This window comes from Lepidochelys kempii, chromosome 2 (assembly GCF_965140285.1).
Source record: "Lepidochelys kempii isolate rLepKem1 chromosome 2, rLepKem1.hap1, whole genome shotgun sequence".
In the NCBI taxonomy this organism is placed as follows: domain Eukaryota; kingdom Metazoa; phylum Chordata; order Testudines; family Cheloniidae; genus Lepidochelys; species Lepidochelys kempii.
The window spans coordinates 105,514,788-105,533,715 of NC_136381.1; the positions used below are offsets into that span (position 1 = coordinate 105,514,788).

General features: G+C 43.5%; 1 protein-coding gene across 5 annotated transcripts in view; it reads right to left on the reverse strand.

The window, feature by feature from the left end:
* Window positions 1–18,928, reverse strand: part of CARMIL1 (capping protein regulator and myosin 1 linker 1) — a 256,105-nt gene that overhangs the window by 26,148 nt on the left and 211,029 nt on the right. For all 5 annotated transcript variants that reach the window (XR_012157297.2, XM_073331850.2, XM_073331849.2 and 2 more), the window contains 2 exons: window positions 6,335–6,401; window positions 5,821–6,017 (listed from right to left, as the gene is read on the reverse strand). Coding sequence is in view for 4 of the 5 variants with exons in the window: in XM_073331850.2 (XP_073187951.1) it covers window positions 5,821–6,017; window positions 6,335–6,401 (264 nt within the window). In the remaining variant the exon portion in view is untranslated. The remainder of the gene's footprint in view (window positions 1–5,820; window positions 6,018–6,334; window positions 6,402–18,928) is intronic.

An 18,928-nucleotide genomic window follows, 5' to 3' on the forward strand; every position in this document is an offset into this window, starting at 1 on the left:
AGGAATTGTGTCCCTAGCGTCCGTTTGTCAGAGGGTGGAGATGGATGGCAGGAGAGAGACAACTTGATCATTACCTTTTAGATTCACTCTCTCTGGGGCACCTGGCATTGGCCACTGTCAGTAGACAGGATACTGGGCTGGATGGACCTTTGGTCAGACCCAGTATGGCCATTCTTATGTTCTTATTTATGGTTAAATTAGTGCCTGGTGGTTTCCCATATTAATAATTTAATATATTATTAATTCCAACAAGGCAAAAGCTCAAATCCTTTAAATTGTGTAAAAAGAGCAGTTATTTAGTATTCAAGCACACTTTTTTGTTAGCAGTTTTTCAAAATGGAACTCCTGATCTGTGTATTTACTGTAGATACCGACAGAGACAGAATCTTTGTCAGCTGTTGTTCACCTGGTTTAGAGAGTGGTGTGAGTTCTAGTGGTCTGAATACAAAATTAGGAGCCAGAACTGTAGTGTACTAATTATGCCTCAAACAGACTGCCTCTGTGGCCTTAGGCAAGGGCACTTTAGGCCAAAACTTTCAAACTGAATGCCAGATTTAGGTGACTAACTTTAGGCACTCAGCACTGACTTTCATTGAGAACTGTGGTCTAACTCCTCTTTGTGCCTTTGAAAAGTAGACCTTAAAGCCAAAGACAAAAGGAAGAGATTATCCAATTTGGCTGACTCTCTCAAGGGAGTATTGTAAAGATCAGTTAGTGTTTATACAGCTCTCTGAAGATGAAACACACTAAATATTATGGGAGGGATTCTCTCCTTGGCTCTGCCTCTATATGCTGGTCTTCCATAATCCCTTTCTGCTGCCAAACTTCCATATCCAGGAGGGGGAGAACACTCCCAATTTAAACACTGAATAAAGCCTCTTTAGATGGCTCTAAAGAGGACCCTGAAACAGCCCCAGTTTTGGCAGTGCTACCACTCACAAGGCAGCACGAGAAAGTTGCTACCACGGCTACCACTCTGAAACTTAACTTAGATGGTCTAAATTGCATCAGGGAATGCTCTGGCCCCAAAATCTAGAAAATATAAAAGGTGGCATAAAGCCACCTTAGCCCCTCTGCACCTGAGATCCAGGTTCTGTGCTTGCAAGGGGCCAGGACAGATTCTCCTCTTACGGGTATGAGAGAACAATTACTGTTAATATCAAACCCTTCCCTATTAAGACAAATAAGACAGCAGCCTGAATATGAACTAATGTATTGATACTGTGACAGGGTCGGGCCAGATGACTACAGGAGAGTGACAGAAGACATATATTCGCCCCAGGTTGAGTAGGTCCCTTTTCCCTGGGTAAGGCAACAGGGAAAGTTGCAGAACAATCAGGAACTTTCTGGAAACAATTAAGACAGTCAGGCTGATTAGAACACCTGCAGCCAATCAAGAAGCTGCTAGAATCAATTAAGGCTGACTAATCAGGGCACCCGAGTTTAAAAAGGAGCTCACTTCAGTTTGTGGCATGCGTGTGAGGAGCTGGGAGCAAGAGGCACTAGGAGCTGAGAGTGAGAACGCGGACTGTTGGAGGACTGAGGAGTACAAGCATTATCAGACACCAGAAGGAAGGTCCTATGGTGAGGATAAAGAAGGTGTTGGGAGGAGGCCATGGGGAAGTAGCCCAGGGAGTTGTAGCTGTCACACAGCTGTTCCAGGAGGCACTCTAGACAGCTGCATTCCACAGGGCCCTGGACTGGAACCCGGAGTAGAGGGCGGGCCCGAGTTCCCCCCAAACCTCCCAACTCCTGGTCAGACACAAGAGGAGTTGACCTGGACTGTAGGTTCATGTAAACGGCCAAACTGAGGGCTGCCGTGAATCTCCGAGGCGAGCAAATCCGTCAATAAGCGCAAGACCCACCAAGGTAGAGGAGGAACTTTGTCACAATACACACATGAAACTTTCTGGTTCCTGAATTGCTGAGCCATGTGATGAGCTTTGTAATCTAATACAATGAACAATAAGACAGTAACTAGAGCACTTATATACCTCTGCTGTGGCACTGTATTCCTCATTTGAAAATATAAGTCCTTTTGGTAAAATCGCATTGTTTCCACTTAAAACAGAATGTGTTCTTTTTTAATAAGGGAAACATCTTTTTCAAAGTAGCACAGTGATGACTTCTTTTTCTGAAAATAATTTGTCTAATTGGAAATGTCAGAACATATGTAATAACACATATACTGACATCTGTTTTTGGACATCGATATTTATGGTCTCTGGATGTAAATATTTAGCTCATCAGTCAAAAAAATCTTGATATTGGCTTCAAGAGAAGTCAGAATCCATTTAATGTTGGCACTGAAACTCTCCAGAGAAACAAATATTTAAGTATCAAAGTCAAGAGCATTTCCTGAAGGAGGCAGGCATGTAACATTCTGAAAAAGAGGTAACTAATGTGAGGGGCTGGCTCTATCTGATGTTGAGTCTGTCTGGTAAGCTACTGGCAGAAGACGCATACGAAAAACCCCATAACCACAAGCCTGCAGGTGTGCACTGAAAAAGACAGTCAAGTGCTCAAAACAGCTCCTTCGATGGCAACAAAAGTAATGACAGAGGTAAACATAAATGGTGGGGGATTTAGCAGGGAAATTAGAGGGCAATTATTGGGCCAAGACCAAGACCAGAACTGCCCACCTTGGGAGGGGAAACGCAAAAGAATATCAGTGCTCACTTCTCGGGATGTGGGGGAGGGAACGAGTGTGGTACAGCTATGCTTCTGCAGGGAGTAGTTGAGCTTCTGCTACAATAAACGCACAACCGTAACTGAAGACTCCAATCTCCGTGTATTCCTGTGTCTCCGTTGGTCATGTCTGAAGACACAGGATATCCTAATTGCATGTCCGTCTGTCGTGTCTGAAGGCATGCCCCAACAACTAAAATTCTACCAAATACAGTGACTGCATCACTAACAATGTACAATCACCACCAAAATAACCAAGGCACAGAACGATTTTACAGATGCAATCTGTAATGCCAGTTATTGTTCAATACTGCAACAATACATCGATTTCTGCATATTTTATACTTTACTCATCTAATGCTGAGAAAATTGCATCAAATATGTAAAATACGTTCAGCAGATAAAGAATTTCTTTATGCCGTAAGAAAGTGGCCTGAAAGGAAAATTGAAAAAAAGCAAACAATTTAAAAAAAAAAAAAGAAAAAGAAAAATTCAGGTCCTTTCTTTACTGAATTACATGCAGGACTGGAAAAATCAGTGGGATAAGACCTCACAACAGACTGAATGCTGAACAACTGAGAAAGGAATCGATTTTTATTCAGTCTATTTAAAACTTGTTGGCCTGTTCTTTGTTAACACCTGTAACTACAATGCCTCAGAAAAACTTGGGAGAAAAGAGGTTTTTGTTAAAAAATTTAGCACTCTCACCCTTTCAGGTAAGGGGGAGGGACTGCTTCAGATTCTTCTAGTAAAACCAGGGAAACCCAGACCTAACACTTCTGAAATAACTGGGGTAAACAAGCAGGAAACAGAAAACCACACTTTTCTTTAAGAACACCTGAAAGGTGTGATGTGTCCCTCCCCACGCTCCAATAAACAGCATAAAATAATAAATAATGACAACAAAGCGTCCCCTCCTCTTTTACCGGTCACCTTGAGTCTGTGCAAGTAAGAAAAAACAAATGCCTTGTCATCCAAATGTGGTCACTGTTCCCAGAAATACTGCACTGACATAAGGAATAACACTTGCTTGTTCTTCATAAACAGTGAGCAAAGCTTTTCAAATACAAGATGCTATCTATGCTGCGCTTCACATTTCCACGCCAGGTAACACTGCACTAAAAACCCCCAATCCTTCCTCCCTCCCCCCAGACACCAGGATCCTCCAATTCTGAAAACATATGACTGCATGGAAGCAGAAGAGAATGGAACTTGACTCTGCCTGGACATAGTGCCGGTGCTAAGTTTTCCATAACAGAGGTATAGTCCCAGTGCCAGATGACCTCACTTACCCAGATGTCACAGGACACAATAAATAAGTTGAGACGACTGGCGGAAGTTTAGAAAGTGGGAGAATATGACTCAGTTTAGTATGATAGATTTGGAAAAACAAGGCTGTAGTGTACTGCAGTCGAAGGGCCAGCTAAGTCTCTGTCCCCTCTGCACGGCTCTGTCAGTACAAAAGAGATGGCAAGTTGACTTTAAAAAAGACCCAAACAGCTGGCTAGGGTTTCTTTTGGCACAGGAGAACTTCTGAGTGAAATAAAACTCTATACTATCCACTCTTGGCCTTTCCCAGCATAGGGAGTATTTGGCCACAGTGATTTCTGCTCCGGCAATCCCAGACCAGTGGAAGGGTCTCTAGGAGCCTGTTAACCAGCTAGTATAATTTTGGAGCAGTAATGAGGCTGCTCCAAGTTGCAGCAGGGGCCAAACTGGCCCCTGGGCTGCCTCTTGGATAAGGGGTGCTGACAAGTGATATAACACCATCTCTGCTCTCCTCAAGGATCTGGCTGTATAGCTTGAGATGCAAATTCTGTCTGCAGATGTCCATGCCAGAGAAAAAGAACTGGGGTTGTTTACGGAGCAAAAAGAATCACAGAGACCCTACATATGTGTTTAACTGTGCTCCACAGGAGCTCCATCTGCAGCAGTGAAGTAGGTTGTATTTTTTGGTGTGGGCAATGGCATAGAGAGTGATCTGTTATTATTCAGATCCACTGGCTCAACCCGTGTCTTGAGTATGGGGTCACAAGTGGCTGCAGAGGTCCTGGAATGGTTCTACTGAGAGCTGCTGGAGACAGGAATATGTGCCAGTTTACTCAGGTTTTGTGCAGAAAAAGAAGGATTTCAGTGTCACCATGTCTCACAATATTTAGTGTTTTTCCGGAGTAATGTGACTATGTGAGAATCTCAGCTTTCACTTAAAAATCTAAATAAGATTTTATCCCTCATGTTACAGAGAAAAGCTTGAAAAGGTGACCTGAGTGCACCCCTAAAGGCTCAAAAAACAGAGGCAAAGAAAAATATATTTTTAAATCTCAAGATTTTAAAGACAATCTGATAATTGTGGGGGGCCTGACTCATGCTTTTTGAGTGCTTGGGGTTGGCAAAAGTGGGATTTAGTCTTTATTGTAAGAAACAACCAAGTACTAAGATCAGGGGTGGGCAAACTACAGCCCAGGGGCCACATCCGGCCCTCCAGCCTGTTTAATCCAGCCCTTGAGCTCCCGCCTGGGAGCTGGGTCTGGGGCTTGCTCTGCTCCCACGCTCCAGCCGGGGAGCGTGGTCAGATGCCGCTCTGCACATGTGTCGAGACTCCTAGAAGCAGCAGCATGTCCCCCCTCCACCGGCTCCTACGTTTAGGGGTAACCAGGGGGCTCTGTGCACTGCCCCCGCCCAGCATCACCCCTGCAGCTCCCATTGGCCAGAAACTGTGGCTAGTGAGAACTCCAGGGGCAGTGCCTGCGGACAGAGTAGCATGCAGAGCTGCCGAGCTGCACCTCCACATAGGAGCCGGAGGGGGGACATGCCACTGCTTCCAAGAGTTTCTTGATGTAAGTGCTGCCCAGATCCTGCACCCTGACCTCCTCCCATGTCCCAGCCCTGATCCTCCTCCGGCACTCCAACCCACTGCCCTAGCCCAGAACCCCCTCCTGCACCCTGAACTCCTCATTTCTGGTCCAACCCCAGAGCCCACACCCCCAGCCAGAGCCCTCACCCCCTCCTGCACTCCAATTTCGTGAGCATTCATGGCCCACCATACAATTTCCATACCCAGATGTGGCCCTTGGGCCAAAAAGTTTGCCCACCCTGACTTAGATCCTCAGCAATCTTTTAATGGTCACTCACTGATGCTTGGCTGGGCTGTTGTTTTTTATTCCTTTTAGGCCTTAATTTTGTAAAGTGCTCCAGTTTTCTCCCTTCCTCGGATGGCAGCTCTGAGATGAATCCAAAAGTTCGTTTGTCCAGTCTACTGGAAAGGAACGGTGGATCTTCTATATGGATAGGTACTTCTTCCAGTGCTTTATCCAGGTCAAATTCCATTTCTAAGAGCAATCAAAACCTTTAATGAGGACTTAATATGGTATTTTAAACAGAAAGTAATGGCATCATTTGCATTAGGACAGTAACATGTTTGTGGAAAAAGGTGGACTATAGCTAATAAATGTTTATTTCTGAAGTGTTTCACCATAGAAACTTCAAAAAATAAAGTAAGTTCGTTGGACCACAAACTGCAGTCCAGAGCGAGAGTCTTCTGCATTTTCAAATACAGGAGCACTTTTCTCACCTTCTGAATGTAAGGAAGCGGTTTTAATAAATTATAAAGAAAAAAAGGGAAGAAAAAGAAAAGATACCCACTTACCAAAAGCCCTAGACACAGGCCGGAGCATTCTACTGTGGATGCTTTTCCTTTTAGACTTAGGAGTCATCTATGAATAAAAAATAAAATAAAGAGGTGCTTATTTGGATAGAAGAAATAGTTCAGAGTAATTCTTACCTTAAGAACAAACAAATCAGTTCATAAGGCATGTTTGCCTTGTAAATACAGGGGGGAACAGATTTTTTTTCTTCCTAAATACTTTAAAATTATCTGACATTTCATTGATATGAATCGATTGTACACCAGTGAGGCAGGGCTAGAACTGAGTCTAAAACATCCAACTGATTTCAAACTTGAAATATAAGTATCACTGAACTTTACAAACATTAGTAAAGTGATTCTCGGCACAAGTGAGGCTACTTTATCTCAGCTTTACGTATGGGGAAAGTGAAGTACAAGGAGTTAACTGAGTTGCCCACTACTCCACAGTAAGTCTGTGGCAAAGCCAGAAATAGATCCCAGTTGTTCGGACTTCTGTTGCAACAACAAAACCATGCTTCCTCCGTTCATTTATCAATGATACCTTATTGAAATCAATCAAAAAATTTAGGCATATAGGTCTTTTGTCACCACCATGTCCCTTTCTACCATAGATTGTGTCTTTTAAAGCCTATTTCACTTCCTTGTCAGCCAGATGAATTGCTGAGTGTGCTGCAGTTTTTTGTTTAAATTTGTTAAAAGCAATTATTTTTTCCTAATAGCTAAATGCCCTATTTTCTCAAAGCAGTTTTGATATTCCGTTGCTTAATTACTACTCTGGCTTACACACAGGCTTGGCAGAATTCAATTTTTGTTTTTCTCATTTCAGTGATTAATGTTGATTTTTATTTTTAACTGTTTTTATTGTTACAGTTGCTGGAAACTCGGGAGGGGCGCTGTAGGGTTGGGGTTAAAGCTGCACTGAAAGCAAGGCTGCAAGGGGCTCCCAGAACTGACAAGGGGGCTACTGCATGGCTGAGGGGACCAAGACACCGGGGCCCAAGATGCACGAGAAGCTGCATTCCTGGTCCTGTAGAGACCCAGAGCCAGGAATGAGAGGACGATGACGAGCCCCATCCATAGGGTGCTGCTGAACAGTTTCTGCCCAGGGATGGCTCTCATACCCCTGGTTGGTAAGGGAGCAGGGCTGTGAGAGTGGGGATGCAGAGGAGACCCCTGGCTAGGACTATGAGGAGAACGATGAGCACCCTGCAGCAGGGGGTAGGGGGCCACCCGCAGCTGAATGTCTCCTGCTTGGGAATGGAGCCAGTCAGCAGTAGGGTGACCTCCCTCAGCACCAGGGACTTGTCCTCCTCCTCACAGCTCTGCTCTGCCGTGATAGGACTGCAGCCTTTCCCACACCTGGTGCCTGCAGGTATTGGGTGCCCTCTCCAACCCTGCTGGTCACAAACCCACTTCTTCATTCACCTTCCAGGAGCATGGAAGACATCCCTGGGTAGGAGCCATTCAGCACTGGGGTGGCATCCCCCGTGGCCAGGGACTTGACCACCTTATGGCCCTTGCCAGGCATCTCTGCTCCCCTGAGCCAGGACCACAGCCTCCCCACACCTGCCGGGATTAGGTGTCACCTGCCCTGCGGCAGCACAGGGAGTCATCTGCAGCTCTGCTGTCACGGACCCGGTCTCTCTCTCTCACTCCAGTGACAGCAGGACTGCAGAGGGCTCCCGGTGTTGCTGCAGGGCTGGTGATACCTGATCCCAGAAGGTGCAGGGTGGGTAGGGAGAGGCTGCACTCTTACCAATTGTATATTTTTTCCTGTCGATTTCAGCGTGGCAGGAAATTGAATCCTGCCAAGCCCAGTCACAGATTCCCCAAGTATATGTAGTAGTACTAGAAGATATAACTCCGGGACGTCTTTAAAAAGTGGAAACCAGCTTTTATCAGCAATATCTCTGGCAATGTCAGGGTTTCCACAAGTATGGGTTATATTCACAGAATATAAATTCAAAAATTTATTTATTGAATGTATACATTATTATTAGATGACTTTTTCACTCCTAGATTAAAGAAAATGTTGTGTTAAGGAAACAACTGACAGACGTAACACATTGTTCACTGGAAGAAAGACATTTATTTTGCTCTATGAAATATCCTGAAAATTCATATGGTAAGAAAGGCCTTTTGCAATGGATAAGGCAGGTATCAGCAATTCTGAGCTTCTCATGTAATTTAATGTGGACAAAGAAGCTAAACTATAAGTTGTGCTTATCTTTTGAGAAGTCACTCTAAAAAAATGACAACTTCTTACTCACACAAATCTGTTTCCACTGAGTCACGGAACTCTTTATCTGCTTGCTTTAGCGGCATATGTATATTTCCACCTACTGTTTATTCCTGTTAACAGTAGAATATCTACACAACTGAGAGTGAGTCAGCAGGCTGGATTCTATTCTGGTTTACGCACAATCAACAGAATTGTTAATCAAGTTCTAGCTTCAGAAATCTTCAGATGCTGCTTGAGCCCGAGAGGGTGTACCTAGGCACCAAGACTTCAGAATGAGTTTGCAACATGGATGGTTTAATTTTTAAAAAGAGTTTTCTAGCTTTTTATTTATAGGAAATTTAGTGAAAAATATAATTAGATAAAATAATGACAATTCAAATGATTTATACATGTGTGCATGCAATATATATACACACACATACTTCAGTTGTCTGCATCAGTATTTCCATCTGAATGGCTGTAACTTTGTACTATTCAGACCTGGACAAAATTATGATAGATTTTCATATTAGCATTAAGCGGTTTACCTGCCTCCACTTGATCAAATAAATAAATAATAAAAAGGAGAGGCCAGACTACATAGTAGTCTGATTGTATCTTTTGAGCAACAGAGATGTTTTCCCATTACTATTATAAAGTATTGTCTGAAGCCAACATGCCTTTATGTGGCAGGGAGTTTCCAGTTCCAGAGGATGTCATATTTGACACACATCAATAAATAACAGTTTCATGAGCAACCAGGAAGAAGTCATCAGCAGCACCTTTTCCATTGTCATCTGAGCACATTTAGCATTTAAGTCATGGAGTAACAATAAACTTGAAGCCCCAGAGTGCGGTTTTATTTCTGACACTTTTCAGAGTATAGCGGCACTTCAAATTCAAAAGTGCTTCTGTAATGCACCATAATACAGAGCAAGTGGAAAGAACAAGCCAGGAGCACAGACACTATAGTGACAAGTACTATAAAATGGCTATCAATAAAATAAATGCAATTTTTATATCAAGATTCATCAGCCAGGCACAGGCTCCATCAGCAGCTTGATGGAACTGTACAGAACTGCTCAGCTAAACATGTAGTAGACGAGCGAATGCAATTAGTGGACAGCCATACACCAGAACAGTTGCTTGTCCACTCCAGCAGAATTGGAATTACAAGCAACATCTGTGTCTGAAATGGTTAAAGGCATTTCAACTCTAATTACGAGAAGCTGAAGCCAGTTTAGCATTGAGCAGGGTCAGCAATTAGATCACTATTCCAGTTCCTGGTTGTATTAGCAATTGTGGCCTATTCCTCACAATAATGTATCTGTGTGTATTTTAGTCCGATTGCTGTTCTTTGTGGTGATGCAACTGGAAATCAGATCCACCAAACTGATGAGTTCATGCTCTGAAGATCAGAAACAGTGACAAAAAATAGGTTGATGGGGGATTATCCAGCATCTCATCAACTGACATTTGCATTCACGGGGAATGACAGACACTATTTCAGTTTGAACAGGTGTTCTCGGAATAACAGTTGGGATCTACAAGAGCTGCATAGACACTAGAACAGGGGTCTCAAACACGCGGGGCTATTTCCTGCGGCCTGCCAAGCGGCCCCCGCCCCCACCCACCAGCCTACCTCCAGGCCAGGGGTGGGCAAACTACAGCCCACGGGCTGGCTGGCCTGTGGGATTGCCCCCCCGTGGCCCTGCGAGCCCCGTGCTGCTCCCTGAAGCGGCCGGCACAACATCCCCACAGCCTGGGGGAGAGGGGCAGAGGGCTCCGTGCACTGCCCTGGCTTCCAGGCACCGCCCCCCACAGCTCCCATTGGCCGGGAACAGGGAACCACGGCCAATGGGAGCTTCAGGGGAGGTACCTAGAGGAGTGGCAAAAGCAGCGCACAGAGCCTTGTGCCCTGACCCCCCCCCCCGGGCCACAGGGACGTGGTTCGGCTGCTTCCCAGAGCAGAGCGGGGCCGGGGCAGGGGCAGAGGCAGGCAGGGAGCCTGCCCTGGCCCCAGTGCGCACCACTACCACCCTGGAGCTGCTCTAGGTAAGCGGTGCCGGGCCGGAGCCCAAACCCCTCCTTCACCCCGTCCCCCAACTCCCTGCCCTGAGCCCCCTGCCTGCACCCCAACTCCCTGCTGCACCCAAGCTCCCTGCCCTGAGCCCCCTGCACCAACTCCCTGCCCTGAGCCCCCTGCCTGCACCCCAACTCCCTGCTGCACCCAAGCTCCCTGCCCTGAGCCCCCTGCACCAACTCCCTGCCCTGAGCCCCCTGCCTGCACCCCAATTCCCTGCTCCCTACCCTGAGCCCTCTGCCTGTACCTCAACCCTCTGCCACACCCTGCACCCCGCACCCAAACTCCCTGCCCTGAGCCCCTGCCACACCCTGCACCCCTCCTGCCCCCCCTGGGGGCAGGGAGGGGGCATAGTTGGGGTGTGGACTTCAGGGAAGGGGTTGGAATGGGGGTAAGGAAAGGGTGGGAAGAGGCAGGGCAGGAGCGGGGCCTCCTGGAAGGGGTGGAATGGGGGTGGGGGCAGCGAGGGGGAGGGGGTGTCAGTGATGCAGCCCTCGGGCCAATCCACTAGTCCTCATGTGGCCCTCATAGTCATTTGAGTTTGAGACCCCTGCACTAGAATGCCAAATTGGGGCACCGCTACAAAGTGGTATAGGACAAGCACTGAATTTCTTGCACTGATGCTCCCAGACACGCACTGGGTGTCATCTTCACTGAGATGTCAGTGGAAGGGGAGACTATGACCCATGATCAGGCTCAGGCTGGTGATCATGTGTCAATCTGTGGACATGAATCACCACTAAAAGTTCTTTGCCAGCTAAGCAGGACCCACCAACTGCAGTGTTTGCCAGGGCTGGAGGTGGAAGGGTATAAATGCTATCCACTTGCCAGGGCTGCATGAGGAGTAGCTATACATACAATTTTATTTGAAAACTTTTAAGTTGTCTAAACCATTTAGATTTTGTACAAGTAACAAGATGGGCTTCTTACCAAGTGACCTTTCTGGATCACAGGCGCAGCAAAATGGGTCAAAGTGTTGTTTTAAACATGCCAGTGTGCTCTTTTTAGAGGCTATTAGAAGACTTAATCTCAGCCAGTGTGCAGTATCCTCTGGCAGCCCAGGATGTTTCATTACTACAGAGGACATGTGAACTTCCGGATTGTGACCTCTCTTCCAGTCTGAGATGGTGGGCTTGCATCCAATTTCCCACAGTAACCAGAGGCTATTCAGACTTCCCTATGGCCAGGCCCCTTCTACCTTCACTCAACAATTCTCCGCCTTTGGCCATACAAACAGAGGAGCGACTCAGTTCTTCTGCCTCCTGTTACAATCCTGGCTTTTACAGACACATTTTGGGGCTGCAGTGAGTGACATTTCCCCCCAGATTTTACCTGAATGGGTCAACGCACTGAGCTTTTTCTGGACCATGCTCCCTCCACCCTCCCCTACTCTTCCAAGTATGGTGCAGGTGGCTGAATGGAACAGACAAAGGGCTAAGGGCTGCTCTGTCTATGAGGAGACTCACGTAGAAGTCACACAGAGAGAGCTTTGCTACACTTACTCCCAAGTCCACAAACCCTTGCTTTGCCAGGGACAGGGGCTCAGAATCTAGATAGCATGTTGAGGTCTCTGTCTACTCACACCAGTTATTTCCCCTGTGGAGGTGCACCCATATAAGTGGGTCAGCCCTCTTCAGTAGCAGGGACCCAACAAACTGAACCATGCTCACTGATTAAGGACTCTTTAATGGGAGGGTCAGATATTCCCATGAAGCTGCCCTGGTCCAATCTGCCTCTGAACTCCCAAGTCCCATGCCATTTTCTTAAGTAACTGAGTCACTTTACCAGATCCCTTGCCTTCTGACTCTAATTCTTGCCCTTCTGGAATCTCTTGGAGCTATCCCCCTATATTTCTTCTCCAATTATATAACTAAACATGGAGAAATGCTGGGGCATGGGGAAAAAACAACTAGAACCACATATAAACACTTAGGGCACTTTTCTAGGTTTTAATAAACCATGTGTGGTAAGCAAAAGAATGTTTTATCTTTACAAAACAGTCATGCAGATTAGAACAACTGATATAACTCTCAAAATGATCAGGATATGGCACTTTCCACATTCCCCCAACCCCTCCAAAAGTTTTCAAATTTAATCTTGTTCCACCCACAGAAGCCCAGTGATTTGCCTTCTCTCCCTTCATTCCCATTTTACTTTTCAAAAATTTGTTTAAAAACCCCACAAAAACCTATGTAAGCATTTTCCACTTGTAAAAAAGCAGAGAAAGTGACGGTGTAGAAAGTTAATTGTGAGACCAGCATTCATAAACTAGGTACTATTCAATGTGACAAAGAAAAACAAACCAGCCCAAACACAATGACCTAATGGTCTTTTCAATCTCAAATTTCTATGACAGGAAAATTTCAATTTTCATTTCATTAAGATGGACTTGGCTTCAATACGAAACTGAATGAACAGAGTTTTCTTGAGCAGTAACATTTTTGTTTGTACCTCTTTCATCAGCACTCTGCTTCATTTAGTCTTCAGTCCAGGGCTGTTTTAAATTCATCAGACGTTATGTTAGCTCAACCTTCTTGTAAAACCTAATCTCACCTCTAAATTGCTGCGTATTTCATTCAGTAACTGAAGATGGATGACACTACAATCTCCCAGGAGACTAGGAAGGCAGTACAGAAGCAAATGGAGCACAAAAACAAACAAGTAGGCCAGAAAAAGCAAAGCTAAAAAAATACTTACACTTGTACAGCAGAGAGTCTCCATGCAGCAAAAAAAAAGAAAGAAAAACAGAATATGAATGGAGGGAAGACAAAGCAACAGCAGTTCCCAGGGAGAGAGGCAAACTAAAAGTCACCAAAAGTAAAGAAAACTAAAGCTGAAACACTTACAAGTCTTAGCAGGAAAGGTGATATGCAAGAATGAGATAAAAACCCTTCACACAGAGAGGCACGGCAATAGTTTTCTCTTCTCCATATTTGGATGTGATAGTTAACCAGGGATGTGGTCTCTGGCTAAATTAAGACCTGTAATTTTCAACCAATGCAGCTCCACCAATGGTAGCAACACCTGCACTCTGTCTGTGCTCACGCTTCCCCTGTTGCTATTACTAGTGGAGTTTTACCACAACAAGGTAACAGTCCAAGGAGAGGATGGGATGTAAATTAGGTTCATCTTAGTCTTAAATGTAGACACTAACATGCAGAATAGAGATCCAGAGGTAACATAGTTCCACAAGAGAGTTTAGAGTAAGGAAAAAGCTTACATTTAATACCACGTCTTAAATTTTCACAAGAACTTCTGCTGTAATCAAGTGCCACAGATATTCTCATCTTCTTCAGACTGAAAAATTAATACCCTCAAGTATCCTGTTTAACTGTACTGTGATGAGTATTGCATTTTAATGGTTAATATGCTGTCCTTTAGCTTGTCAAGAAAAGGCCAGCCCTGCAACAGAACGCTGTATTCTTAGTAATGTGCAGTTCATTGTTTAGGTTTTCAAGGGACAGAAAAGCAATCATATTATTTTTTCTTTATGTTTTTATATTTTCTGCAGTAATGATCCTCGTCAGGCAGTTAATTTCCTTGAAGTTACCCTCAGCTACATGTCTCAAAGACAGAAGTGCTTCTGAAGGACAAGAACAAAATCCTCATATAAGCACCATGTCCTTTATCTCCTCGCTTGACTCAGAAATCCCATTTGGCTGCAGTGCATTCAGTCTTAGCTTTATCCACAACTGAATTCTCCTCCAATATTTGTCTGGGCAAACCTACCTGTTATCATGGCTGCAGCATTAGTTTTGTATGCTGGTCCCCCACACTTCTGCTGGAATCCTCTTCTGTACTTTCATTTAGTCTCATCTTGACTGACTACTTTAACTACATTCTCTAGAGTTACCCCAAAGTCCTGGTTGTCCAGAATCTACCTGGGGCAGAATCCTTCTGCCCTCCTCCTCAGACATATATGGCTACCCCACTCTTACCCTGAAACACCTCCTCTGGGCACCAAATCATTTCACGATCCAGGTCAAACTGCCTTTGTTTTTGAAAGTGTCCATAAAACTTGCCCTCACCCCCCTTCCTGTCTCTGGAGCCATCTCTCTCTATTCCGCTAAATTCCCTCTGCCAGGGATTCATCTCTGTCCCTTATTAGGCTTTGTGGTGGTGGGAAAGCCTGCTCTCCCACAGAGCTCCTGCCTTCTGGAACAGCCCTTCTGTTCTTCTCCAAAACATCTCTTTAAATATTCTCTGGAAACTTGTATTTTCGAAGATGACATGGAAAACATTTTAGGCTGGGGATCATGACTTGCCTTAGCTCTATAGGGTGCTAATTATTTAAGAGACTTTTTGATAGCGCTCTTTAGTGCACTGCTATAGGTGCTGGGCTGTTCAGTGAAGTGCTGTTGTGTTAGATCCCTTTAGTGGAATATTAACTATGTGGTCTGGGGTGCAGATGCCATGCTGCACATAGAGCCTTAAACTGGAGGAGCTGGTCCATTATATTAATCGTTGTGAATAGTGCACAGAATTGGGATGGAAGTAAAAGAATTTCCTGATTGTTTTCCTCTTTTTCTTACTAATCTGCTGAAGTAATGAAAATGCTGTTTTAAAGCATATTTATTTTATTTTCATAGCTGCTAGAACGGAAAACACCCTCGCACTTTTCCATTGTCTGTTAAATACCTATTGAGTGCCTTCATTTTGTATAGACATTACCTATCACTTATTCTGTCTGTGGTTTGACGCTTACTTGAAAAACAACATTAGAAACTCCCTAACCCCCTAACTTTTTTCAATATTTTGTCTTTTTGGCTAAAAAAACCCCAATGAATATTATGTAGTTTGGGCCCAAAATGTTACCTGCCTTAAAAGTGTAGACTCTTTTGAGAAATATCTTTCCAAAACTAAAGAGCTCTTACGATAAATCTCCCCCGCTGGCATTTAGAAATCAAACTACAGCAAAACCTTTCTTTATAGCCACTATTCCTCGTAATGCTCTGCTACTGCTGCATAGGTACCTTGAGCAATCAGCTGAGATTAGCGCCTCAGGAAGAGACAGCTTCCAAAGAGCTTGCAATCTAAGGCCATGGTCCAACAAAGACTTATGCAAATACTTAACTTTCAAGGTTTGAGTAGTCCCATTGAAGTCGACAGGACTACTCACATACTTAAAGTTACAGTATACTTAACAGCTTTGCTGGACTGGGGTCTAAAGAGACAAAGCAGACAAAAAGGAAACATTATAATCCTCATTTGACATATGGGGAAGGCACAGAGACTTGCCCAAGGTCATGGAGGAAACTGACTGCAGAATTAGGGTCTGACTCCAGATCAAGAGAGTCCCCTGTAAAATGTCTTCCTTTTCATCTGTCAAAATAAATACAAGTTAAAATAACAACTCCTAGAGTAAGTGGGGACACCATTACTGAAGATGGAGCACAAAAGAGCATGTAAACCTCAAAGAGCTTCATTGAAAATGAGAGTGGGAAGGAGGAGAGGGGAAATTGCCAAATGGAAATAAACTGGCAGAGAGAGAATATTTATTTTCAAGGATTTAAGATGTTATAAACAATAATTGAAATAACATGCATTTTTAAAAAAGAGTTTGGCAATGTCCTTTTAACAGATTATGCAAAAGAAAAGTTTAGTATGGCATTTTACCAAAATCCCTGCACAATTCCAGTGCCCTAGGGAAAATGACCCTCAAGGCTGCAACACCATTCCATCAATCATGATTTTCCACACTTACTTTATTCTCAAAGAGCACAATGGTTAGGGGCATTACACATCTGTAAATCATGAAAAGCGTATCAGTACTTATTGGGTTAAGTAGTAAATAAACTATCCTTCCTTGGACCACTGAGTCTTTGGGTGGGTAGGTTGCTAACCCATCACTATAGAAGAATCCAGAAATAAGACAAAAACGGAGTTGTGGCTAATACTTTCAACTGCCAATGATTTTATATCTTATTTTAAAGAGGTAAATTCTTAGCACAAAGTGCAGGGATTTAGCCAAGCATTTCCCATTTACCCTGATGGCATCACTGATCATAATCCTTAAAGTCTACTCTAGAGTACCATTATCCTTGAAAATAAAATAGAATATTACAATACATGACTGTTAACTAAATATCTGGCATAAAATTCAACAGCAAAAACACTAATGCATTGTTTAGAAATCAAGAGCCAGGTCCTCAGCTGGTGTAAACAGGCGTAGCTCCACTGAATTCAGTGGAGTTATGCTAATTAATACCAGTTCAGGATACAACCTCAAAGTCGCTTCTTGTATTTCACAATTTATTTGCTCTCTACACATAAGGTACAATGGGTTTTATGTTTGCAGAATGATATGTGTATCACAAATGTAAGGAATGTATTTGTTTTATTTTTTTCAAGGAGTCAAATTACTCTGGAGAAAGTACATGATTCGTTCATTTTAGTCTCTTCTAAACTGTGTTGACTTTTAGAATTATTTTGCATAACAATGGCCTCCAAAATAAAAGCATAGCAATGTAATAAAATAAACTTAGCAGATTTGTCCTTGAGCTTATTTTAATAACCAAGAAAGCTTCAACTTTGCTACTTGCTGAGATATGGCTCAAATGCACACTAAGAAATTTCAACAAAATTACAGACATGTTTTATTTTAACTAGTAATACTGCTTCTACATCTTTATTTTAAACCACATAATGCCTGCTATTAAAGTACGTAAGGGGAAAAAAGCCAAAGTTTTTGTTACAAGGAAGAAAAAGCCTGTACGGAATAAATCTAACAGTTCCTGAAAGTATTTATAAGTTGACACTTCTTCATCTTGCGTAATTATCTCAAGGAACCACGTGTACAGAAAAATTTGCATCTGGTTCAGAGCATACATCCAGTCTCATCCATTTTGTAAGGGAAAAATAGATACTGAAAAAAACCATCCTGAATTCTCCATTTTCGACAGAATTATTCAAAAATTTGAAATCCAGGATGGGGCTAAGAGCCTCTTCTATAGCAGTAACCCTTCCTTACATAATTAAATAACTTCAATATTTGCATTATGACCTAAACCGTCTCTATATTAAGTATAGGAAACTCCTAAAATACTATAAATACTGAGCTGTTTAATAAAGGCATAATTCTAAGGCAATGTGAACATTTTGAAGGATGGGCCCTGTATATTTAGAGAATTGGAGAACAATGTCATTAAAACTCCTTGTGACACTGCACCCATATTAGTCACAGAGATATTATGATGATATGATTATGGTATAATTCTGATATATTTTATGCAAGATAAGTCATGTGAGGTGTCATTGGAAAGGTTATGATTTACTGAATACGATTATCCTATGTATCATTTTTGTATCTGAAGTTAGGAATATTGACTATGTATCTATATTACAAATGTGTTTATACCTGTGGAATGCCCACTAGGCAAAAGGCTCTCAGTCTAGGATGGCTGGCTGGGAAGGGCCCATTCAGGTTGAAGGGCCATTAGGAGAAACAATAGGCCTTAGAAGAAGCTTCTCTCTCACCGGGGAGCTTTCCTGAGGATGCTACAGACAGCTCTGACTCACGGCTGCTGTAACACTACAGAGACATGTGAACAGGTCACCTGGTACTGGACTTCATCTTGGAATGTCAATGTTTTTCCAGTGACTGGCGTGGGAACCACGTTTTTAAAGAAAGGTTTCCCGCCATTTGCAAAAGCTATTGAAGGCAGGGGAATGACATCATCAAGGTTCTTCACTGGCTCCCCGCCCAAGGAGACTCCTAGAAACACCTGAGGAACAAAGACTGAACTGGTGGAAGTGCTGGACCAAGGTAAAAGGATTTTTAGTCTGTGAATGGAACACCTGGGGTTTCCAAGCTGTAAGCCAGTACAACTTGCCCCTTAAGAATCTGCAGCCTGCTTGTATCATCACTTAGGGTGATGATCTGCTATTCATATCCAATCTCTTTAGTATAGTATATTAAGCTTAGTTTGTGTGTTTTGTTTATTTGTAGGTAAATCTGCTTTGATCTGTTTGCTATCCCTTACAATCACTTAAAATCTATCCTTTGTAATTAATAAACTTGTTTTTGCTTTATTTAAAACCAGTGTGTGGGGGAGTGATAACTTGGGGCAGAAAGCTGTTGCATATTCTTCTCTACATTGAGGGAGGGGGTGAATTTCATGAGCTTACACTGTACAGTTCCCTGTGCAGCGTAAGATGGTATAATTTTGGGTTTGCACTCCAGAGGAGGGTGTGTATCTGAGTAGCTGGGAAGTTCTTTAAATGGAGCCTTCCCATGCAGAGCTGATCACAGCGTCTGCATGTAACTGCATCTGGGTGACCCCCTTCCTGT